The sequence below is a fragment of the Pristis pectinata genome, chromosome 10, assembly GCF_009764475.1.
Source record: "Pristis pectinata isolate sPriPec2 chromosome 10, sPriPec2.1.pri, whole genome shotgun sequence".
Lineage (NCBI taxonomy): Eukaryota > Metazoa > Chordata > Chondrichthyes > Rhinopristiformes > Pristidae > Pristis > Pristis pectinata.
In genome coordinates, this window is record NC_067414.1 from 8419859 (window position 1) to 8445740 (window position 25882).

The following is a 25882-nucleotide window of genomic DNA, read 5'->3' on the forward strand; positions in this document are numbered from 1 at the left end:
CAGAAGCAGGCCATTCGGCCCATCGAGTCTGCTCCAAGGAAAAGGGAAAAAGAAATGGGGTGGGAAAAAAAGAAGAAAAAAAACTATTCTAATCCCATTTGCCAGCCTTATCCCCATATCCCTTGATACCCTGACTATTTAGATATCTGACTATCTCCTCCTTGAATACCCCCACTGATCTGGCCTCCGCTGCTGTGCGTGGCAAGGAGTTCCACAATTTCACCACCCTCTGGGTAAAGAAACTTCTCCTCATCTCTGTCTTGAAACTGTACCCTCTAATTCTAAGATTGTGCCCTCTGGTCCTGGACACGCCCACCAAGAGAAACAGCCTAGCCACATCTACTCTATCCTTACCTGTCAAAATTTTAAATGTCGCTACGAGGTCCCCTCTCATCCTTCTGTACTCCAGCGAGTACAGTCCAAGAGCCGACAAACGCTCATCATACTTAAGCCCTTTCATTCCTGGAATCATTCTCGTAAATCTCCTCTGAACCCTCTCCAACGTCAGCACATCCTTCCTAAGATGTGGGGCCCAAAACTGCGCACAGTATTCCAAATGAGGCCTCACTAGCGCCCCGTAGAGCCTCATCAACACTTCCTTACTTTTATACACTATACCTCTCGAGATGAATGCCAACATAGCATTCGCTTTCTTAACCACCGATCCAACCTGGTGGTTAACTTGTATGAGTACCCCCAAGTCCCTTTGTACTACCGTACTTTCAATCTTCTCTCCTTCTAGATAATAATCTACCCGCTTATTTCTACTTCCAAAGTGTACAACTGCACATTTCTCAACATTGAATCTCATCTGCCATTTCCTTGCCCATTCTCCTAAACTGTCTAGGTCCCTCTGCATTCTTTCTATTTCCTCTATGCTCCCTACTCCTCCACTTATCTTGGTGTCATCCGCAAACTTAGCCACACAACCATTTATTCCATCATCCAAATCATTGATGTACAAGGTAAAAAGGAGAGGCCCCAACACCGACCCCTGCGACCCCTGTTCTTGTTTTTACCCTGTACTACCTCAATGCACTCTGTACTAACTCAGGGTAACTGCACAGTGTAATGAACTGACCTGTACGACCGGTATGCAAGACAAGTTTTTCACTGTACCTCGGTACAAGTGACAATAATAAACCAACACCAATACCAATAATAAACCAATACCAACCCATCATTTTTTAGATGTGGCTTACCTTTCTTTAAATAGCAGGATTTGTAGTTTGCTTGCTCTTGTCTGCTCCTGAAGATATTGACAGACACAGTTTCAGGAGGGCTCTCCAGATACCAGAAGGGGCCTCCAGCATGTGTACTCCTCCTAAACCCAGGGCACTTGAGGTCACTTGTGGTGTCGGCTCTGCCGCGATCAGCGAGGTTAGTGGGGACCAGCGATCAAACCCAGGGCTTCAAGTAGGATTTACAGCGCAGAAAGAGGCCAGTTGGCCTATACTGGGAGCATTTTGGCTCCGCATGAGGCTCAGCCCCAGCTGCCTGTGCAACCAATCCCGGATGTGGATCCCTCCCTGCCCACTGACTTGACAACTTGCTGTCGGGCTGTGGGAGCCCTGTCATTGATAAATCTGACCAAAAATAATATCCTGATATAACATCAAAAGTTAACTTCCAGTTAGTACCTTTCCTTCTCCTATTTGGAAGTATGACTGACGTGTACTTGAAATCTGCAAACCCACAAGAATTGTGCCATTGAGCATTAAAGACACGAGATATTTATTTATTAGTCACATGCACATCGAAACACACAGTGAAATGCATCTTTTGCACAGTGTTCTGGGGGCAGCCCGCAAGTGTCGCCATGCTTCCGGCACCAACATAGCATGCCCACAACTTCCTAACCCGTATGTCTTTGGAATGTGGGAGGAAACCAGAGCACCCGGAGGAAACCCACGCAAACACGGGGAGAACGTACAAGCTCCTTACAGATGGCGGCCGGAATTGAACCTGGGTCACTGCCGCTGTAATAGCGTTACGCTAACCGCTACACTACCGTACCGTTAAAGAGAAAGGAATTACCATAATCAGCACATATTGTGATCAACAGATCAATTGCACCCGGCTTGTGTGGTCTGAGTAGTTGGGTCTTGCACCCCTCCCTGCCCCTGCCCCATGCTACAGTCTCACCCTGGGGTCCAGCCTTGCCACTGCTCCAGGTCACTGACTACACAGTTCGGGTCCCACGCAGCAGCTCAGGTTGTAGGACGCCGCACTCCCTACCCTACCCACAGGGGTCGTCCAGCCTGCACTGGTTATCTTCATTTAACCCTCAATAAGTTTGGCAGCCATTCTTCAGAGAACACACCTTCCGCACATGTGGAGAGGGACATAAGCAGATGGGAGCGGGAGTAGGCCACTCGGCCCCTCAAGCCTGCCCCGCCATCCAATGGCCGATCTGCCCAAGGCCTCGTCTACTTTTCTGTGCCAGCTCCCCAGCGCCCTCAGTTCCCCGATCTTCCAAAGATGTATCTAACCTCCTCTTTGAAGCACCCGCAGTGATCCAGCCAACACAATCCCGGAGCAAGGAGGCGCCACAGCATGGCGCCTCGTTGCAAGTTGCTCTCCACAGATCTACTCATTGCCCTTACTATAATCGTTCTACACTTTTAAACTTAAATTCTATGTCATTTAGGGCAGGCACGGTAGTGTAGCGGTTAGCGTAACGCTATTACAGCACCAACGACCCAGGTTCAATTCCGGCCGCCGTCTGTAAGGAGTTTGTACGTTCTCCCCGTGTCTGTGTGGGTTTCCTCCGGGTGCTCCGGTTTCCTCCCACATTCCAAAGATATACAGGTTAGGAAGTTGCGGGCGTGCTATGTTGGCACCGGAAGCGTGGCCACACTTGCGGGCTGCTCCCAGAACACTCTACGCAAAAGGTGCATTTCACTGTGTTTTGATGTACATGTGAGTAAGAAAGATCTTACCTTACTATTACTAATAATGTTCTTTTAAATCTATGACACTTTACTCTGTACTGGAATTGTTTCTACCTGTACTACTTCAATGCACTCTGTACTAACTCAATGTAGCTGCACTGTGTAATGAATTGACCTGTACGATCAGTATGCAAGGCAAGTTTTTCACTGTACCTCGGTACAAGTGACAATAATAAACCAATACCAATAGCAATACCAATTCTAGAGATTCACCACCCCCTGCGAGAAACACTGCAGCCTCTGTCAATCCAATGCAGGCCATATCTTACAAGTGGGATTTCAGTATCAGATTCCGAGTGATAGAGTCATACAGCATGGAAACAGGCCCTTCAGCCCAACTCGTCCATGCCGACAAAGTTAGATAGACACATGACACGTGAATGATAGAAAAATAGGGGGCTATGTGGGAGGGAAGGGTTAGATAGATCTTAGAGCAGGATAAAATGTCAGCACAAGGCCAAAGGGCCTGTACTGTGCTGTAATGTTCTATATGTTCTAAGTTGCTTATCTGAGCTAGTCCCATTTGCCTGTGTTTGGCCCATATTCCTCTAAACCTTTCCTATCCATGTCCCTGTCTAAATGTCTTTTAAATGTTGTAATTGTACCCGCCTCTACCACTTCTTCTGGCAGCTCGTTCCGTACACCCACCAGCCTCTGTGTGAAAAGCTTGACCCTCAGGTCCCCTTTAAATCTTTCCTCTCTCACCTGGTACACCTTTCTTCAATCTATCGGGCTTAATAGCAGCATTTTGGTTATACTGTCCCTATACCCCCCCCCCCCTTCCCCCTATGTTAACCCTGCCCTGTGTTAACTTTCATCTGCCATCTTCCTGCTGGCTTGTCTCCCAGATGTTTACCACCATTCCCCTCACTGTTTACCTGACTGAGCTTCCTATCACTTACCAAGTTGTAAACGTTGTCCAGGATAACCATGTCCAAGCTTCCAATGCACGACGGGGCTGCGTCCTCAGCCCCCTACTCTACTCCTGATACACTCACATTGCATGGCCGGATTCCGCTCTAACCCTGAGGCGGCAGCAGATTAAGTTCGGTCCCAGTACGAGGCAACCATAAGGACTGAACAGAAGCCCTTAGCCTTTCAAACCTGCTCCACCATTCATCAAGATTGGGGCTGATCTAACACAGTGCCATTTTCCTGCCCCACCCTCATCTACTAATGGCCAGAAATCTATTGATCTCTGGTTTTGAGTGAACTCAGTAGCTCTGAGGGAGAGAACTCAAACGGAATGGGGTTCCAAATAGCTTGCCCCTCATCCTCCTCCTTCAATATAAACCCGAGGGAGGAGAGGGGAGCGTCCTAACCCTACTTCAACAAGTTGGAATGGGAAGAAATCACTGGATGGATGGATTTCCCCGGAGTGTGGAAGTGATTGACAGAATACTTCCTCCCAAACCCACCAAACACTAAGGGCTTCCAGTCCTTCCCTCTGAGTGAAGACATTGCTCCTCAGCTCCCTCTGGTTATTCTGTGACCCTCGTGTTCTAGAGCCCTCAGCCAGGGACAGTATCCAGCCTGTCGAGCCCTGTAAGAATGTTATAGGTCTCAACGTCATCACCAGTGACTTCAGCAAGGGTCACAGGACCTTGGGTCATCAGACTAGCATCGTGCACCTGTCTACAAAAACGGCGCTGAGGTCGAGAGGGTTGGGAGCTTCAAGTTCCTAGGAGTGAACATCACCAATAGCCTGTCCTGGTCAAAACACGTAGACGCCACGGCTAAGAAAGTTCATCAGCGCCTCTACTTCCTGAGGAGGCTAAAGAAATTTAGTCTGCCTCCTTTGACAGTCACCAACTTTTATTGATGCACCATAGGAAAGCATCCTATCTGGATGCATCGCAGCTTGGTATGGCAATTGCTCTGCCCGGGACCACAAGAAACTGCAGAGAGTTGTGGACACAGCCCAGCGCGTCATGGACAACAGCCTCCCATGCTGAAGCAGCCAGCATAATCAAAGACCCCTCCCACCCGGGTCATTCTCTCTTCTCTCCTCTCCCATCAGGTAGAAGATACAGGAGCCTGAGGGCACGTACCCCCAGGCTCAAGGACAGCTTCTACCCCACTGTGATAAGACTATTGAATGGTTCCCTTATACGATGAGATGGACTCTGGATCTCACAATCTAGCTTGTTGTGACCTTGCACCTTATTGTCCACCTGCACTGCATTTCCCCTGTAGATGTGACACTTTACTCTGTACTGTTATTGTTTTTACCTGTACTACCTCAATGCACTCTGTACTAACTCAATGTAACTGCACTGTGTAATGAATTGACCTGTACGATCGGTTTGCAAGACAAGTTTTTCACTGTACCTCGGTACAAGTGACAATAATAAACCAATACCAATACCAATGTGCCCCAACCTTTGGCCCAAAGGTGTCTAGGAGCCACACCAGAGATGAGATTGGCTGGGACCCATGCTGGTACAGGGACCTACGGACAATGTTAACCCACCTCTGTGACCTCCTCGTTCTCCTCCCTTCTCATCAAAGGATCATAGGATTAGTTGGGAAACAGTTAAATATTTATTTCAATGTTTAAAAGCTGGCAACGTCCGCCCAATACTTGGAAAGTTTACACTGGTAAGCACGGCTTTGAATGTTTAATCTTGTTTGACATACTATACTTCTTATTCTTTTCTTCAAATTTCTAAACAAAGTTTAACATTTAACTTCAATGCTTTTGTTACCAAAATAAGTTCCCTTATTTAAATAACTGTGGGTCTTATGAAAATTATATATACTGCAATATTTATAGGGTACAGGTCATTTAGCCCACCTGGTCTCTGTTGATGTATAGGCTCCACACAAGCCTCGTCCAACTCCCTTCATCTAACCCTGTCAGCAATCCTCTCTCCCCCATGAGTCGATAAACTTAAATAGAGTTATAGAGTCATACAGCACAGAAACAGACCCTTTGGCCCAATGGTCCATGCCAGCCAAGATTCCCATCTAAGCCAGTCCCATTTGCCCGTGTTTGGCCCATATCCCTCTAAACCTTTCCTATCCATGTACTTGTGCAAGTGCCTTTTGAATGTTGTTATCGTACCTGCCTCAACCACTTCCTCTGATAGCTCATTCCATATACAGACCACCCTCTGGGTGAAAAAGGTGCCACTCAGCTTCCTATTAAATCTCACCCCTCTCACCCTAAACTTACACCCTCTAGGTCTTGGTTCCCCAACCCTAGGAAAAAGACCATGTGCATTCACCCTATCTATGCCCCTCATGATTTTCTACACCTCAATAATATCACCCCTCATTCTCCTATGCTCTAATGAATAAAGTCCTAGCCTGTCCAACCTCTCACCATAACTCAGTTCCTCGAGTCCCGGCAACATCCTCGTAAATCTCCTCTGCACTCTTTCCAGTTTAATAACATCTTTCCTAAAGCAGGGCGACCAAAACTGAACACAATATTTCAAGTGCAGCCTCACTAATGTCTTGTACAACTGCAACATGACATCCCAACTTCTTTACCCAATGCCCTGACTGATGAAGGTCAGCGTGTCAAAAGCCTTCTTCACCACCCTGTCTACCCGTGATGCCACTTTCAGGGAACCATGTACTTGTGCTCCTAGATCCCTCTGTTCTGCAACACTCCCCGGGGCCCTACCATTCATTGTGAGAGCGCTACCCTTATTTGTCTTCCCAAATTGAAACACATCCAAATTAAACTCCATTTGCCATTCCTCAGCCCACTTACCCAGCTGATCAAGATCCCCTGTAATCCTGATAACTACCTTCACTGTCCACGACACCTATTTTAGTATCATCTTCATCTGCATCTATGCTATTTGCAAATCTACTTCATGAGGCAGAGTGTAGCCCTGTTCTATCATTCCAGCAGGTATGGGTTCAATTCCCGCTGCTGCCTGTAAGGAGTTTGTACAGTCTCCCCGTGTCTGCGTGGGTTTCCTCCGGGTGCTCCGGTTTCCTCCCACATTCCAAAGATGTACAGGTTAGGAGCTGTGGGCATGCTATGTTGGTGCTGAAAAAATGGCGACACTTGCAGGCTGCCCCCAGCACATTCAGTAATGCAAAAAGACGCATTTAACTGTGTGTTTCAATGTACATGTGACTAATAAATAAATATCTTAAATATCTTACACAATCTCCAACATTTTAGGAATGAAACGTTATTTTGATTCGAAGAGTCCTGTCTCCAAGTCTTCCGGTGGTGAAATTTGAGTGGGGTTAGGACCCACCCTCGCCTCCCTTGGGTTGACATTGGAGGAGGGGGAAGCAGGGAATGAGGGGCAGGCTATTTGAAGAGTGGACCCTGCAGGAGAAGAACCTCGTTCAACAGACCAGGACTTCCAGGAGAAGCAGACAGAAGCTGTTGGTGCATTCACAAGAGAAGGAGGGACTTACAAATACCTGGTGCCTGGTAACTCCTTGGACCCTCTAGCCTGAGGGCAATGGAGCTCTGGTCATCTGCTGGGTGCCATCACCACGCTGGGACTGATCCAGCCCAATGATCCAGGCGGATAGAAGGTGAGAGGTGTGGTCACCTTGTTCCCCACAGCTGGGGTTCTACAACGCATCGAACCAGACCCCAAGCCATCTCACAGCAAGTTCAAGTTTGCTGAAGGCAGCTGGTCTAGTCTGATCTGTCTCTGTTACATTGGCTCAATGATGAGATGGTGGATAGAGAGGGTTTGGAGGGATGTGGGACAAATGCAGGCAAATGGGACAAGCTTGGATGGACAACTTGGTAAGCATGGATGAGTTGGGCCGAAGGGCCTGTTTCCACGCTGTATAACTCAGACTCTATGAATTTTTGCACATGTCTTCCTGACCCATGGCTTTCCCTTTAGTACTGTTAACAAAGTGCTTGACCCTGTCTCATCCATGTCCCGTGCCTCTGCTCTCACCCCTCTCCCCAGGACAGAACAAGGTTAGAGTCACCTCGGTCCTTGCCTTCAACCCCACCAGCCTCCATATTCAACAGATCATTCTCTGCAATTTCTGTCACCTTCAGAGAGATTCCAGCACCAGACACATCTTCCCCTCTCCTCTTTCAGAAGGACTGATCCCTTTGCGATACCCTGGTCCACTCTCCTGTTCCCACCAACCAGCCCCTTCCTAATGACATTTTCCCTCACAACTGCAGGCAGTGCACCACCCGTCCTTTCCCCCCTTCCCATCATCCAGGGACCAAATGGTCTTTCCAGTTGAAGCAGCAATTCACTGGAGCAATTCAGTCCTCTACATTGGAGACACCAAATGTAGGTAGGATAATCACTTTGCAGAACATCCTGTGTTCAGGATGCGGGGACAACCCAAAGCTTCCCGTTGCCTGGCACATTAATTCTCCATCCCACTGCCACTCTTGGTCTGTGGCCTCCTGAGGTGCTACAATGACGCTCAACACAAGCTTGAGGAACAGCACCTCATCTGTCTGGGCACATTGCAGCCTTCTGGACACTGTTGAATTCTACAACTTCAGTTAACTTGTTTTCTGCCTGTATCAGTCATCCGCCTGTGACGTTCGGTCAGCTTGTTTGTTGTTTTCCCCCCTTTTTTCCGCTGGATGTGTCTTCCTGCTCTGCTTTCGCAGGTCCTACATTCTTTTGTCTATGTTGTCCCTCTCTGACTGCTCCCACTCACTCATTTACCAGATAACCTTGTTTACAGTTTACCCCCATGGCCACCCCGGTTTCCCCCATCAGAGACGTTCCCTTCCCTCCCTCCCTGCAGTGTAACAAGCTTCTACTGTCTCCCTCACGGTTCTGACGAAGGGTCTTCGACCTGAAACACAAACTCTGTTTCTCTTAGGACATAGAACACTACAGCACAGAACAGGCCCTTTGGCCCACAATGTTGTGCTGACATAGCTATTCCCTCCTACCTACAGAATGCCCATATCCCTCTATTTTCCTCTCATTCATGTGCCCATCCAAGCCCCTCTTAAAAGCCCCCAATGAATTTGCCTCTACCATCCTATCAGGTAACACATTCCAGGCATCCACCACTCTCTCGGTAAAAAACGTACCCCTCACGTCTGTTCTGAACCTACCCCCTCTCACCTTAAATGCATGCCCTCTGGTATTGGATCGCTCAATAATGGGAAAAAGATATTGCTTGTCCACTCTATGTACGCCCCTCATCATTTTATACACTTCCAACAGATCACCCCTCAGCCTCCACAGCTCCAGAGAAAAGAGCCCAAGTTTGTCCAGCCTCTCCTGATAGCACATGTCCTCTAATCCAGGCAGCATCCTAGTAAACCTCCTCTGCACCTTCTCTAAAGCCTCGACATCCTTCCTGTAGTGAGGTGACCAGAATTGTCCACAATACTCTAAATGCGGCCTAACTGGAGTTCCATAGAGATGCATCAGAACTTCTTGACTCCTGTACTCAATATCTCGATTAATGAAAGCAAGCATTCCATGAGCCTTCTTAACCACCCTGTCTACCTGTGTAGCCACAGATGCTGCCTGACCTGCTGAGTATTTCCGGAATTTTCTGTTTATATTAGCCTAGTCTGACAGTGCATTGCCATCTTGAGGGAGTGCATATATTTAATGCGCCCCTCCTATCCTAATATCCCCCTCATTTACTGTATTCTGCATTCTGTTATTGCTTTTCCCCAGTACTACCTCGATGTACTGATGTGATGAAATGATCTGTGTGGATGGCATGAAAAACAAAGCTTTTCACTGTACCTCGGTACATGTGGCTATAATAAACCAATTTACCAAAAAGTGGTCAGATCTAAATCCCTGCACATGCCCATGACTAACAGCAATGATCTCCACAATAATTATAAGTTGTTGCTTGAGCACCTCTCAGTACCAGCTGCAGTACCATCTTGCGGGTGCAACGTTACACCGAGGTCCTATCTCCCCATTTATGAATTGACCTGTACGATCGGTATGCAAGACAAGCTTTTCACTGCACCTCGGTACAAGTAACAATAATAAACCAATACCAATACCAATTTGGATGGACTTTAAAGGTTCCACAGCACCGCTTTGATTCTCAAATACCCCGTCTCTCAGATGAGACATTAATATGAGGTCCCACCCGCCCTCTTAAGGTGACTGTAAAAGATCCCATGGCACCATTTTAAGATCACCAAGCACACCATTCTGAAACAAACCCTGCCTTTCTCTCCTCATTGATGAAACACTCCACCCCAGGCAACATCCTGGCGAATCTCTCCAGTGGAATGAAAAAGTAGAAGTAAGAAGAAGGGAAAACTAAACTAAATCATCATTATAAGAATTGTTTCTGTTGTTATGATAACGGGATGAGCATTATTTTTACAAAGGTTCCAGAGCCAAGATTGTAGAGAAGGGCAAAGCAAGTCACCCACAGCAATAATCAATAAGCAAGTCAGGGGTCTGTGCACAAAAGCCCATGCATGTGTTTAATGGGTCCCTCCAAAAGTGGTCCGATCTAAACTCCTACACGTGCCCATGACAAGCAGCTTATGACCAATGATAAGTTGCTGTCAATGCCAGGAGCAGTGCAGAGCAGGTGCTAGACTGTCTTTCGCAGGTGATGTGAAACCAAGGTGCCATCTCCTTACTTGGGTGGGCTGAAAAGATTCCATGGCATTGCTTTGTAAGAGAGCGGAGGAGTTCTCCCCAGACACTAGGTCAATAATAATCCCTAAATAAGCCACTATCACACTGGTGTGTCCGAGATCTGCTGCACAAATTAGTCACCATATCTCCAACATTACAATAGCAGTTACCCTCCAGAGAAAACACAGATTGAGAAATGCAATTGGATGCCCTGATCGAAGTCTTTTCTATTCCCATAGACGTTGATCTAAATTCAAACCAGCGCAGGAAAATGACTACAATTACACTGCATAAAGCATAAAAGCCGTAAGCAGATATTTTTCACATATTTATTCAATAGCCTCAATGTTACAGTATTAAAGTTGTTTGACTGGATACTAACAGGGGTATTTTTTTTTTAATTCCTCTGTGTCATTTTAACAGAGGAAACAACCTGTTTAACATTAAAAGCATCATGTTTCTTCCAAACAATGGACAGAAAAATGTATATTTGTGCTTGCCCCCACAGTGTGATTTCACGGTTGGTATAACTGCTGATATCCATGAATGACATGGATGAAATTGGATGTTGTGGGCTCTCCAGACTAAACTCAGTGCGGGGAACAACATCAGGTAAGGCAAAGGCACCCTCAAAACCGGGCGAAGTGCTTTCATTTACATTGGATCAGCAAGCTGTGGTTGTTGACATTGAGACATACAACAGAGAACGGGCCATAAGACCATAAGACGTAGGAGCAGAATTAGGCCATTCGGCCCCATCGAGTCCGCTCCACCATTCGATCATGGCTGATTTATTTTTCCCTCTCAACCCCATTCTCCTGCCTTCTCCCCGTAACCTTTGACACCCTCACTAATCAAGAACCTATCAACCTCCGCTGTAAATATACCCAATGATTTGGCCTCCACAGCCGTCTGTGGCAATGAGTTCCACAGATTCACCACCCTCTGGCTAAAGAAATTTCTCCTCATCTCTGTTCTAAAGGGATGTACTTTTACTCTGAGGCTGTGCCCTCTGGTCCTGGACTCTCCCACTACTGGAAACATCCTCTCCACGTCCACTCTATCCAGGCCTTTCAGTATTCGGTAGGTTTCAATGAGATCCCCCCTCATCCTTCTAAACTCCAGTGAGTACAGGCCCAGAGCCATCAAATGCTCCTCATACGTTAACCCTTTCATCCCCAGGATCATTCTTGTAAACCTTCTCTGGACCCTCTCTAATGCCAGCACATCCTTCCTTAGATATGGAGCTCAAAACTGCTCACAGTACTCCAAATGTGGTCTTACCAATGCCTTATAAAGCCTCAGCATTACATCCTTGCTTTTATATTCCAGTCCTCATGAAATAAATGCTAGCATTGCATTTGCCTTCCTTACTGCCTCCTACATGCTCCCCTTCAGCCCACCACGTGTACGCCATCCATCACCCCTCCTCCATTCATCCCATGTTTATTCTCTCCACGTTCCCATCAACATCGTTTCCACCCCCCTCCCAGATTCTACCCCTCACCCACACACTGGGGGCAATTTACAGCAGCCAGTTAACCTACCAACCCGCACTGCTTTAGGACGTGGGAGGAAACCGGAGCACCTGGAGGAGACCCACACAGTCACAGGGAGAACGTGCGAACTCCACACAGACAGCGTCGGTGGTCAGGACTTGAACCCGGGTCTCTGGGGCTGAGGGGCAGCAGCTTTACTAGTTACGCCACTGTCTGTCTGTTGCATGTTCCCAGGTAGTAAACCAGTGGGACAGATTTTAACCCGAGACTGTTGCAGCAGTGATACAGCATGGAAACAGGCCCTTCGGCCCAACTCATCCATGCCGACAAAGTTAGATAGACACATGACACATGAATAATAGACACATTGGGGGCTATATGGGAGGGAAGGGTTAGATAGATCTTAGAGCAGGATAAAATGTCGGCACAACATCGTGGGCCAAAGGGCCTGTACTGTGCTGTAATGTTCTATATGTTCTAAGTTGCTTATCTGAGCTAGTCCCATTTGCCTGTGTTTGGCCCATATTCCTCTAAACCTTTCCTATCCATGTCCCTGTCCAAATGTCTTTTAAATGTTGTAATTGTACCCGCCTCTACCACTTCCTCTGGCAGCTCGTTCCATACACCCACCGGCCTCCGTGTGGAAAAACTTGCCCCTCAGGTCCCCTTTAAATCTTTTTCCTCTCACCTTAAACCTATGCCCCCTAGTTTTAGACTCCCCTACCCTGGGGAAAAGACTGTGCCCCTCCACTTTATCTGTGCCCTCTACCATCAGATTTCTAAATGGTCCATGAATTCATGAACACTCCCTCGTTATTCCTCTTTTGAACTATTTATCTATACTTGTGAAGGCACAAGGGACTGCAGATGCTGGAAGTCTGCAGCAACTCACAAAAAGCTGGAGGAACTCAGCAGGTCAGGCAGCATCCATCGACGGAAATGGGCAGTTGACATTTTGGGTCGAGACCCTTCATCACGCCTCATTTTTGTAATTTATAATAACTTTATGCTGTTGCAAGACAACAAATTTCACATCTTTTAAGTCGGTGATAATAGACTTGATTCTGATTTTGCCCCTCATGATCTTATAAACCTCTGACAGCTCACCCCTCAGCCTCCTTCACTCCAGGAATATAAACACAGTACGCAGGCACGGTAGTGTAGCGGTTAGCGTAACGCTATTACAGCGCCAGCGACCCGGGTTCGATTCCGGCCACTGGCTGTAAGGAGTTTGCACGTTCTCCGTGTGTCTGTGTGGGTTTCCTCCGAGTGCTCCGGTTTCCTCCCACATTCCAAAGACGTACGGGTTAGGAAGTTGTGGGCATGCTACGTTGGCGCCGGAAGCGTGGCGACACTTGTGGGCTGCCGCCAGAGCACTCTACGCAAAAGATGCATTTAAGATCTTAAGATCCTTATTAGTCACATGTACATCGAAACACACAGTGAAATGCATCTTTTGCGTAGAGTGTTCTGGGGGCAGCCCGCAAGTGTCGCCACGCTTCCGGCGCCAACGTAGCATGTCCACAACTTCCTAACCCATACGTCTTTAGAATGTGGGAGGAAACCGGAGCACCCGGAGGAAACCCACGCAGACACAGGGAGAACGTAAAAACTCCTTACAGATAGCGGCTGGAATTGAAGCCAGGTCACTGGCGCTGTAATAGCATTGCATTAGCAACACATTACACAGGCAAAGAAGCTTCATCTGATCCTCACTGCTCCCTGACTGCCACAGGTTCACCCAGTCTCAATCTATCCATATCCCACTCCCCCATCCCTTCCCAACCTTCCCTGCTACCTAAAGCTACTTTGTTTTCCTTCTTTCACAGTTCTGATGAAGGGTCCCAGACCTGAAACATTAGCTGTTTTACTTTCCCTTTCCGTGGGCAATTTCCAGCATTTTCTGGGTTTTATTTCACACACGGACTCAGCTACCAGGAGATAGTCACGTCACAGTGGCAGGCAAGGTCAGCAAATTGGTGGAGCTACTCCTGAAGCAGGACTTAAGCCCCCTATCCCCATATCCAAAGGGCCTTGCATCTGTCTTGGATGTAGCTCAAGTGTAAATGCAACCTTTGCAAGCAGAGCAGTGGCCCACTGCAGCTCAGAGTGTGCACACTGACCCTTGTCCACCTCATGTAAAAGGTGTACCACCTCACTAAACTTCTCCATCCTTGTTTCCCCAACTAAAGTTAACAGTCAGGCTTGTTAAGGGTTCAAATATTACATGTGGTATGGTTAGAAACCAAACATAGTTCTCTGGGCAGTTGGCTGTCAATGGAATGTGTTACAGTAATCACATCATTTTGAAATATTATTTATCCCAGTTGTAAGGTTTCTAATTGGAAAAGTGTGATACTTGTCGAGGTCTGAGTTTGTGATTGCCCACAGCAGGATTAAGCGATGAGTGGGAAAACAAATTTCTGAAATAAAAATTGAATTGTGTATTTATCGGTAAAAACTAAATGGTCTGGTTTCATCTGCATTGATATTTAGGAGCAGTCAGAGGGTGTGTGAGGGAGACTGAGAAGCAACGAGGATATCCAGCATGAGACATAGAAATCATTGATAAGATATCTTTATTAGTCACAAGTACATCAAAACACAGAGCAGGCACGGTAATGTGTAGGACAGGCACGGTAATGTGTAGGGCAGGCACGGTAGTGTAGCGGTTAGCGTAATGCTATTACAGCGGCAGCGACCCGGGTTCAATTCCGGCCGCTGTCTGTAAGGAGTTTGTACGTTCTCCCCGTGTCTGTGTGGGTTTCCTCCGGGTGCTCCGGTTTCCTCCCACGTTCCAAAGACGTACGGGTTAGGAAGTTGTGGGCATGCTATGTTGGCACTGGAAGCGTGGCGACACTTGCGGGCTGCCCCCAGAACACTCGACGCAAAAGATGCATTTCACTGTGTAGTCACAGATACAGTGCAGAAACAGGACCTTCAGCCCGAGTCTGTGCTAGCCATCATCCACCCATTGAAACTAATCCTACAGCTAAACTGAGATGAGAGGGGAAAGACTTAAAAGGGACCTTAGGGCCAAGTTTTTCACACAGAGGATGGTGGGTGTGTGGAACGAGCTGCCAGAGGAAGTGGTAGAGGCAGGTACAATAACAATGTTTAAAAGGTGTTTGGATGGGTACTTGGATAGGAAAGGTTCAGAGGGATATGGGCTAAATGCAGGGAAATTGAGCCGGAAGGGCCTGTTACCGTGATGTATAAATAAAGTTTAAAGTTTAAATGGGGCCAGCTGACGTAGACAGCTCAGTCGACACAAGCTGTGCTGTATAACTCCACAGTTCTATGACACTACATCAACCCTATTTTATTCTCCCCACATCCCCAGATTCTACCACTCACCCTTACGCTCGGGGCAATTTACTGTGGCCAATTAACCGACCGACCCACACACCTTGCCAAATTTAACCAAAAAGGCTCAGTAAGGTCTCTTACTTCCAATTCCCACTTAATAGCCAGAAAACTGTTGGCCTGGTGTGCGGGCCGGACATGAAGCCACATCCAGGGATCTCTGAGTGCATTCCCTACCAGTCAGACTGGTAGCTGGGCTCAGGGTAGGAGTTGGCAGGTTCGGGGCTTCAGCGATGAGTGTGGGACGGCTGAGACCAGGGCTTAGGGCAGTAGGTCATTGACAGTGGCCTGGGGTACAGAGATACTGATTGAAAGGAGAGAATTTGTGTGATTGAATACAGAATAGATAAGATCTCTTTATTAGTCACATGTAGATCGAAACACACAGTGAAAATGCATCTTTTGCGTAGAGTGTTCTGGGGGCAGCCCGCAAGTGTCGCCACGCTTCCGGCGCCAACACAGCATGCCCAAAACTTCCTAACCCGTATGTCTTTGGAATGTGGGAGGAAACCGGAGCACCCGGAGGAAGGGGGAACTCAGCGGGTCGGGCAGCATCTGTGGAGGGAAATGGCCAGTCGACGTTTGGGGTCGAGAACCTTCAACTGGACTGAATGATAGAGGGGAGGTAGTCAGTGTTAAGAGGTGAGGGGAAGGGGTGGAGCAAGAGCTGGTGGACGATAGGTGGATCCAGGTGGGGGGAGGTGATAGGCAGATGGAGGAGGGGAGGGCGGGAATAGCGACAGGGACTGGGAGGTGATGGGTGGAGGCAACAAGGAGGCTGTAGACGGTGGGATCTGATGGGGGACGAGAGTGGAGCATGGAACCAAGGGAGAGAGGTGGGGAGGGTGGATGGGAACAGTGGTGGGAGGGGACCCAGTGGGGCCTGTGGGAAGAGGCAAGACATCTGACCCACAAGGAATGCCATAGGAAACTCTTGATTATTGATTGAGGGGAAAGCAGTCCTCTTGCACTGGGGTGCCACACAAAGAACCCACCTTTGCTGCTCACATTCCAATTCAGTGCTGGGTTTGCTGGGCTTGGAAAATCGAGCCAGCAACAGTTAAATTTAAAGCGGGCTTCCCCCACTGCCCAGTGGGAGCTGAATCGAATATCAGAATGAAGTGTCTTGCCTCACCGAAATTCAGATGGCTAACTACTCGTCGCTGTATGTTGAGACCACCTCCATAGTTTTTATTACCGTTTAAACCAGCATCCCAACCCTTCACCTATCCCCGTGACTTCTCACCCATGGTAGAAAGGTTGATATCAAACTCCGTCTGCCCAATCGTATCAAAATCAACATGGGCTGTAGTAATTAACAAAATCTTCCTATTCAGTCACAGTTATAAAACAGCACCTCCTGACAACGCAAGCACAGAATGTATAAATGTTATAATCACATAGACATTTGCAGGGTCAATGGGAACGAATGCAAGTAACCACAAAATTGAAAGTGTTACTCATGAGAAATACTTTGAAAAGAACTATTAATGATGAAAAGAACCCCCTTTACCAAAAGTTCTTTCCTGGTAATTGAGGACATAATAGCAGGTAACAGTTTTCAAAACCAGCGCTGTTTTGAAGCATTGTTAATATGTCCCACGCAATCCATTTCATTACTTTAAAGGGCTCGCTTCAGTTAAAACTGCACGCAGCTTGCAACAATGATGAGCACCCTGCCTCAACTTCATTTGAACATCTGAAGCATTCCGTTTGATTCTGTACATAATTGTTTTGCCCAAGTATCTTAGCAACACGCTCGTGTACAGAACCAACCCTGTTTAGAAATTGTTGCCGTTTACTTTTCCAACTGGTTGAAAAACAAGCCCTCGTGTGTTTCCTTATTTTACGCCTCCAGTAATGAAACTGGATACACATCTACCCTACATTTTCAAAGAATATCCACGCTCCACCCAAAAGTCCGTTTAAAATTATATTTCTTAATTCTGCTGTTTAGTAAACTGGAAGTCGATCCAGTTTTGCCTTGTTACTAGGAGGCTTAGTTTTCAAGTAACCCGGGACAAGATGTTATATTTCAAAACTCTCAAGTAATTACAGACTTGTCAGTGATTTCAGTGAGAATTAGGAATCGCCGCAGAAGCTTTGATATTTAGAGGGTATTATCAATTCTTACAAGTAAATACTGTTCATCTGTTTGTCTTTGTAGAATCGGCTACAATGAGTGACACTGAAGAATGTAGACGGCCCTTAACCTGGAGAAGTACAAAAGTTCTTTTAGCTTCGGGGGAAATGGAATTGCAACAAAATTAAACTTCACTTCACATAGCCTCCGCCTTTGCTGGCAGCAGTGGTGAATTCGTGGGAAATAATTATAAGGGATTGAAACAGGCAAGTTGGTTTGAATTCTCCAGGGGAGCCTTTAGTCGCGCTTCATAATTGACACCTTGCAAACTGTTTTAATTTAAACTAACATAGTACGCTTTAGCCCAGATTATGAAAGAACATGTTTTCTAAACCAACTAAGTTGGGTATAAGGAAACGACTGGTTGACTTGTGAGTTAAAAGCACAATGCCAACGGAATCCAAACAAACCTGTATCTGCAGCGCCTGTTGTTTGCGGTATTTAAATTGATGGCAGTGAGATTGCTAATTAAAATGGATGTATGGACAAGGTGCACGTACCGGTGTCGCCACAGAAAATTGCGACTTCTTGCCAAGTTATTTCAATAATATAATACACTTCAACTGAGAATGCATAATATAAAGACTGCCCTTTCAAAGAGAGGGACAGATTAGATCAAGTTTATTTTGTTTTGCCTCGAGATCTGTCGCACAGAATCGCGCAAGATGTGTTAAAGATTCCCTGTAACTCTGTCACTTCAGCGCGAATTGCTCCGAAACCAAGTGGTTGTATCGTTGGAGTGTAAATTATGTTAAGTCTGGTGTTCTGTGTTTCCTGGTACTACGTTAAAGCGTCCCTTTCTCTCGGGTAATAAAACACACAGTACGCTTTTAGCTTCTGCTAAACTTAGTCCGCGGCGAATCTCTCTTTGATTGAGATAAGAAATGAGCAAAGATGTGTGGCTGTCACGAAGACCGCACTCACAAAACTACCCCCGAGATAACAAAGAAAGCAGTGACCCTGTTTGTATATAAATGCACCTTTTCTCATTTGTTTGACATCTTCGAAGGAAGTTCGATCACCGTTTACTATTATTACAACTTGCTTTGACAAGGAACGCAGTTTCAATTGGTTTTACTAACAAATACGGTTTCTGTTTAAGTACATACACACTAACTCAATTTACGACTGGTGATTAAACATCAGCTTGCAAAGAATCCCTGCAGTGGCATTGGATTCTCCTTCAGTTTCTCAACTCTTTTTTACGCCGGATCTTGCCATTATGTTAGAAAGATTTAGCACGGTGTGTAACCGCGGTTCTTTTTAAACTAAAAACGACCTTGCGTAATGTTTATCGACAACCTGCAAACACGTTGAAGGCATTTTTTTTGTAACTAACACCGCCTGTTGTGGATAGGTCGCTGCAAGCCTTGCTTTATAAACTGGGGCGAGCAAACTTCATCACGAAGAAAACTCTGTTGAAACCATTCAGGTTAACAACAACTGAAAGTTTAAATAACGTGAAAGATAAGCGTTCAAGATCAATTCTCTGGCAATTCTTTTTCTTGGTATTAGCATTTTGTATTCGCCGATCTTTGCGCAGGTGCCAGCCACCCACAATTGAAGGACTTCCTTCAAACCTACTTTGTTCGCATTTATTTTCGTGGGACGTTACCGCACTTTCAAACCTCTGCTCCTCTCTGAAGTCTTTGCAAAAGCAATAATGTACGTTTTCGGAAACTGCATGTGTCCCACCTAAAGTGGTGTGGTAAAGCACCTCTCATTTGGAAGCAAGGGAAGGCGTGAAGAGAAATTACTGAGTATATTCGATCTCGACCGAGATGAATTTGGATATACAGGGGGATGGATGGATAGCCGGATAGATAGATGGAGATGATTGATAGATTAGATTAGATTAGATAGATAGATAGATAGATAGATAGATAGATAGATAGATAGATAGATAGATAGATAGATAGATAGATAGATAGATAGATAGATAGATAGATAGATAGATAGATAGTGTCCTTTGTAGGGAATGAGTGCACAGATATGATGTGTGTCTGATAGGTACCTGATAGGCACCTGATAGAGACAGTGTGTGATAGAGAGAAAGACAGAGAACTAGATAGACCCATGGGTGGACGGGGTCAGTTATGTGTAACCACCACCTGGGATACCAATCAGAACTTTGCAAACCATAATGCAAACAACGAAGTGAACAGCAATGTTTCTAAGTTTACTCGGCGGCCAGGGACTTGAGGTGTAACGCGAGCCTTCTGGCGGACAAGCGGTGGCAGGGAGGTTACCTAGGTTAACGAAGCTCATCACCATGTCAGCGTCGTTGAGGAAGTTGGTGTCGTGCGGGCTGGCGAGCGACGGGCTGTGTGTGGGGAGAGCGGCGCGGTAGGGCACGGCACCCCTGGCCGCTCCTCGCTCCGCCTCTTGCTCGCTGGACATGGCGTTGTACAGATCCAGCATGAAGAGCGGTGCCGACGAGCCGTGCTTCCCCACCGAGAAGGGCCGGGGACGGTGAGGAAGCCCCAGGATGGACAGGATCTCCCTCTGAATCTCCCTCCTCTCGTGGTTCCGGAGACGCCTGTAAATGAAGCTGGAGTGGACATGCTGATCCGCAAAATTCCCCTCGGCGCTCCCCAGGAACGTACAACAGAACAGCCACAGTCCCACGGTGGCCTTGCAGAAGCCTAGTTTGCTCATTGCAGTAGTGTCTCTGTTTCCCCCCGGTGAATGAAGGCGGTCCTACCGGTCGCTGCTCGCCTCTCGGCGTCTGGCGTTGCGTCTGACCACGGCTCTCCTTCCCCACACATGGAAGTCCCCTGTCAGCTTCGGGAGTTAGCTGTCAGCGTTCATCTCGCCGCCTTGCAGATTCCACTCTTCCTCTCCTCACTGTTATCCGTGTCACTCGGGCAGGACGCTGGATTCCCCCAGCTCGCCCTTTTCCCCACCAAGTTGGTCGCTTGTCTCCTCGGCGTTTAATTATAGAGCGGGGCAGCAGTGTGTTGGTCACTGAATGCGAACTACTTGACTCTCCCCCACCCACCCTCTCTCTCTCTCTCTCTCTGAACTGCACGCTCCGCACTGTAGCCTCTAGCTGGCGCAAGTACCGCCAACACTTCCCACCCCCCCCCCCTCCCCTCCCCTCCCCTCCCCTCCCGCCTCCCCTTCCCCTCCGCACTCTGCACCGTGGGAGTCCGCTCTCCATCCCGCAAGCACAGCTTTTCTCCAGCCCGCCTCTTGCTGATTCTTAATTTAAATGCGAGGGCTTAAAATGGTTAATTGGTTCAAAAGTAAGCATGCATTTGCAAGCTCCTGTCACTGGATGTTAAAGGAACTGCTTTATTTCCACTGTGCACGGCTGATGTTCTGATGAATTAGCTCCGTGCAAAGCTGGGTTTGCAATTTAAGCGGGGAGCAGTCTTCAGTTTGATTCGGGGCTTGCGTTGCGTTGCAGGCACGGTTCCGCACACGAGGGTCCTTCCCGTCCCCCTTCCACCCTACCCCTCGCTTCTGAAAGCACTCAGGGTGCCCGGCCCGGGGACTGCAGACGCGTGGGGTGTCGCTGCCCTGAGTGGCTGCCTGCTCTCCCGGCGCAACTCGGCGTATGGACACGGGGAAGTGCTCAGCAGGTCGGGCAGCATCCGCGGAGAAAGGAACGGTTCACGTCTCAGATCCACGCCGCACGTTGGCCGGCACTGTCTCACGGTGAATGAACTCAAAAGGTAAATTCCAGGCAGAAACTGAACCCCATCGGCGTTGCCTTCAAATTGGTATTGGTTTATTATTGTCACTTGTACCGAGGTACAGTGAAAAGCTCGTCTTGCATAAGGATTGTACAGATCAATTCATTACACAGTGCAGTTACATTGAGTTAGTACAGAGTGCATTGATGTAGTACAGGTAAAAACAATAACAGTACGGAGTAAAGTGTCACAGCTACAGAGAAAGTGCAGCGCAGGTAGGCAATAAGGTGCAAGGACTGTTTACTTCCTTTATTTGTGTCTTTGTGTATTTCTATTAATGGTCAGTTTAACTTATAATGGTTTTATTATTAGTTTGTTATTGTCACGTATATGGAGATACAATGAAAAACTCTTCTTTGCAGTGCCTTGCAGACAGATCATGCCATACATAAGTACATCCAGGTAATAAAAACAAAACTATGCAGAATATTGAATGCAGAAGCAAAGCAGAATTAGATTTAGGGTGAGAGGGGAAAGATTTAAAAGGGACCCGAGGGGCAACTTTTTCACACAGAGGGTGGTGAGTCTATGGAACGAGCTGCCAGAGGAAGTGAGTGAGGCAGGTACAACAGTATCATTTAAGAAGCACTTGGATAGGTGTTATGTAACAGATCTGAGGGACGAGGACTCTGGACGCAGTCTTTGGAGAGTTAAAATGATTTATTTATAAAAGACAAACGCAGGACAGGATAATGGGAACAACACGCACAGACGCACATGCACACTGGTGATTGCAAATGTGGGGGGAATTGCAACAAGGGTAAGATACACACACACACACACACACACACACACACACACATACACACACACACACACGGTAGAAACGATCAAGGATCAACGACTCAGTGCAGCATGGCTCTACGCTACCGGGAATCTACTTTAGGACGCTCCTAACCCTGGGGAAGTGCACACTCTTACCAGTGGTCTCTTCAGCATTGTTTCACGATTCCTCGGAGCAATCAAAGATAACGAACCACACACATGTGGTGCTCTTTATAGTGCTGGAGGGCTGGGTGGTCCAGCCCAGGTAGTTCAAATGAGCCAATGGCCCAAGGCCAGGTACACAGGTGTTTACAGAGACCAGTGGTCAAGTATGGACTAATGGTTGGGTGGAGCCAGAGCTTGATTGACAGTGATGTGACTTTCGACCAGGTGATCAGTGCTGTCACGTGACAGCCACGACCTTTCACAATATAATAGGTACGTGGAGGGGCGGAGCTTGGAAAGATATGGGGCTAACACAGGAAATTGGGTGGTCACTATGGTCAGCATGGACTAGCTGGGCTTGAAGGGCCTGTGTTCCATGCTGTATTGCTCTATGACTCTAATATAGAATATACTGTAGCAGCTTCAGAGAAAATACAGTGCGGTTAGACAAATAAAGCGCATGGGCCACGGTGAGATGGATTGGGAGATTGAGACACAAGAGAGACCACAGATGCTGGAATCTGGGGCCACACACACAAAATGCTGGAGGAACTCAGCAGGTCAGGCAGCATCTATGGTGGGAAATACACAGTCAACGTTTCGGGTCAAGAGTCTTCACTATCCCCTCCGACCTTCCCCTCTCTGAGGCTGAACGTTCTGAACTTGGCAGGTGCCTTACCTTTGTCCCCCTGCATCTGCACCTCAACGAGCTCCGTGCCCACCATGACGCCGAGCTCTTCTTCTGTTGCCTCCGTCTCTGGGCCTACCTCTTCGGCAAGGGTTCCCCACCCCCCCACTGATTACCTCTTCTCCCTCCTTAAGCCTTCTTCCTCCTCTTGGACACCTCATCCTCGCCTTCTGCCCACTCTGAATCTCTTCATCTCTAACTGCCGATGGGACATTAACCGTCTCAACTTCACCACTCCCGTTACGTATTCCAACCTCTGTCCTGATGAAGGGTCTCAACCCAAAACATCGGCTGTTTATTTCCCTCCACGACGCTGACTGACCCGCTGAGTTCCTCCAGCAATTTTTGTGTGTGTTGGGAGATTGAGAATTCATCTTTAGCGTATGAGAGGTCCATTCAAGAATCTGATAACAGCAGGATGTAAGCTGTCCTTGAGCCTGGTGGTAGCCTTGAACCAGCTTCTACCCCACGGTGATAAGGCTATTGAACGGTTCCCTTAGACGATGAGATGGACTATGACCTCACAATCTACCTTGTTGTGACCTCGCACCTTATTGCACTGCACTTTCTCTGTAGCTGTAACACTTTGTACTGTTACTGTTTTTACCTGTACTACCTCAATGCACTCTGTACTAACTCAATGTAACTGCACTGTGTAATGAATTGACCTGTATGAACTGTATGCAAGACAAGTTTTTCACTGTACCTCAGTACAAGTGACAATAATAAAACAATACCAATGCGTACTCTCAAGCTTTTGTATCTTCTACCCAATGGGAGGGGGGAGAAGAGAAAATAACTGGAGTGGGGGAGGTCTTTGATTATGTTCATGACCCAAGTTTACACCAGAGTCAGTGTGGTGGAAAGGTCAGTATTTATCACCCATACCCATTTGAAGAGCCATAGAACCATAGAACACTACAGCACAGAAAACAGGCCATTCGGCCCTTCTAGTCCCTTGCCAAAACTTTATTCTGCTAGTCCCATTGACCTGCACCCAGTCCATCACCCTCCAGACCTCTCCCATCCGTGTCTCTATCCAATTATTCTTAAAACGTAAGAGTGAGCCCACGTTTACCACATCAGACGGCAGCTCGTTCCACACTCCCACCACTCTCTGAGTGAAGAAGTTCCCCCTAATGTTCCCCCAAACCTTTTCCCCTTTCGCCCTAAAGCCATGTCCTCTCGCACTTATCTCTCCTAATCTAGGTGGAAGAGCCTACCCGCATTTACTCTGTCTATACCCCTCATAATTTTGTAAACCTCTATCAAATCTCCCCTCATTCTTCTACGCTCCAAGGAATAAAGAGGTTGCTTAGACCCACCTTCTGGCAGAGTCACCTTTGTAACACAAAAGTAAATGATGCAGTGTCTGGACTCTGAAATAAAAGCAGAAACTCCTTGTGCTGAATGTGCTCCCACAGATCTGGGAAGCTCTGGCACTTAGTTGATTTTTTTATTTATCTCGACCTGCTCACAGGGCATGTGTGTCAGTGGAAAGGTTGGCATTGATCATCCCTCTGTACTTGCTCCCAGAATTAAGTGGCATGCACATTGCTGGGTCACCTGCAGGCTGTACCAGGTGAGAACAACACACTTCCTTCCTCAAGGATGTTAGTAAACCAGATGGGTTTTTTACAACAATCTGGTGGTTTTACAGTTATGATTATCATACTTTTTTTTTAAATTCCAGATTTATTTAATTACCCAGCTGCCAGGATGGGACTTGAACACATGCCTCCAATCCATCGCCCAGAACTGTGGATACTGGTTTGTTAGTGAACCACTACACTGCCCCACCCACGAAGTGTTCTTGAACAAACCTGCGCAATCACTACCTCAGTATAGTAACACTATGTAACACTCTGTCCACTTTGCAGTACTTTGTTTTTTTTCTAGTTGTGTTCTTCCTGTATAATTTATGTTTAATTTATACTTTTCCTTTGAATGTTGTGGTCCCCAAGTACGATAAGATGGACTCTTGACCTCACAATCTATCTCGTCTTGGCCTTGCACCTTATTGTCTGCCTTTCTCTGTAACTGTAACACCTTATTCTGCATTCCATTATTGTTTTCTCCTGTACTACCTCAATGCACTGATGTAATGAAATGATCTGTATGGATGGCATGCAAAACAGCCTTAAGACTATTGAACAGTTCCCTTATATGATGAGATGGACTCTTGACCTCACAATCTACCTTGTTGTGACCTTGCACCTTATTATCCACCTACAATGCACTTCCCTGTAGCTGTGACACTTTACTCTGTATCTGTTATTGTTTTTACCCTGTACTGCCTCAATGCACTGTGTAATGAATTGACCTATATGAACATAATGCAAGACAAGTTTTTCACTGTACCTCAGTACAAGTGACAATAATAAACCAATTTACCGATAAATTCAACTTGACGTGACTTGAACAATTCAGGACTGCAAGTGACTTAAGAAACTTAAAGAGGGCAACGTGCCCCATAAGTCTGCTGCCCTTATCTCTGTAAGTGTTGGAGGTCACAGGTTTGGGAAGTGATGTTTTTGTTTATTTGCAGAATTGGGCATCGGTGATAAAGCTGACATTTGTTCTAGCTGAACTGCATTCCAGAGGGCAGTAATCAACCACATTGCTCCAGGTCTGGAGACACTGACAGGACAATATATTCCCTTACTGAAGATCGTTAGTTAACAAGATGGGATTTTGCATTAATACAGCACCAACATTACTGATATCAGCATTACTGACACCAGTTTTTCATTTCAGATTTGAATTCATTACTTGAATTTACCTTCTCCAGCTGGTTGAGGTCCACCAGTCTTATGGTAGAGCTTAACCAGGTCAATAGCCTTGGATACTAGTCCTTCATGGTTAGATAGCTATTTTGCTCCCAGACCCCTAAGTAACTTCGGTAATACTGGAGAAGCCCTGGTGAATTGGTGTAGATTGTCCTGCAGGTGATAACACAGGTTGTGAGTGAATGAGATTCAAGGGGAGTGGGAGAGAAATCAAATGGTTTGATTTGTCCTGGAGTTGCTGAGCATCCTGAGATTC

The 25882-nt window shown here is 46.9% G+C and overlaps 1 protein-coding gene across 1 annotated transcript in view; it reads right to left on the bottom strand.

Moving 5' to 3' along the window:
* bmp5 (bone morphogenetic protein 5) overlaps positions 1-20521 on the bottom strand; it is a 169339-nt gene extending 148818 nt beyond the window's left edge. The window contains exon 1 of the mRNA XM_052024412.1: positions 19768-20521. Within this exon, the coding sequence (XP_051880372.1) occupies positions 19768-20176 (409 nt within the window). The 5' untranslated portion in view covers positions 20177-20521. The remainder of the gene's footprint in view (positions 1-19767) is intronic.
* Between the last annotated feature and the right edge of the window lie 5361 nt (positions 20522-25882).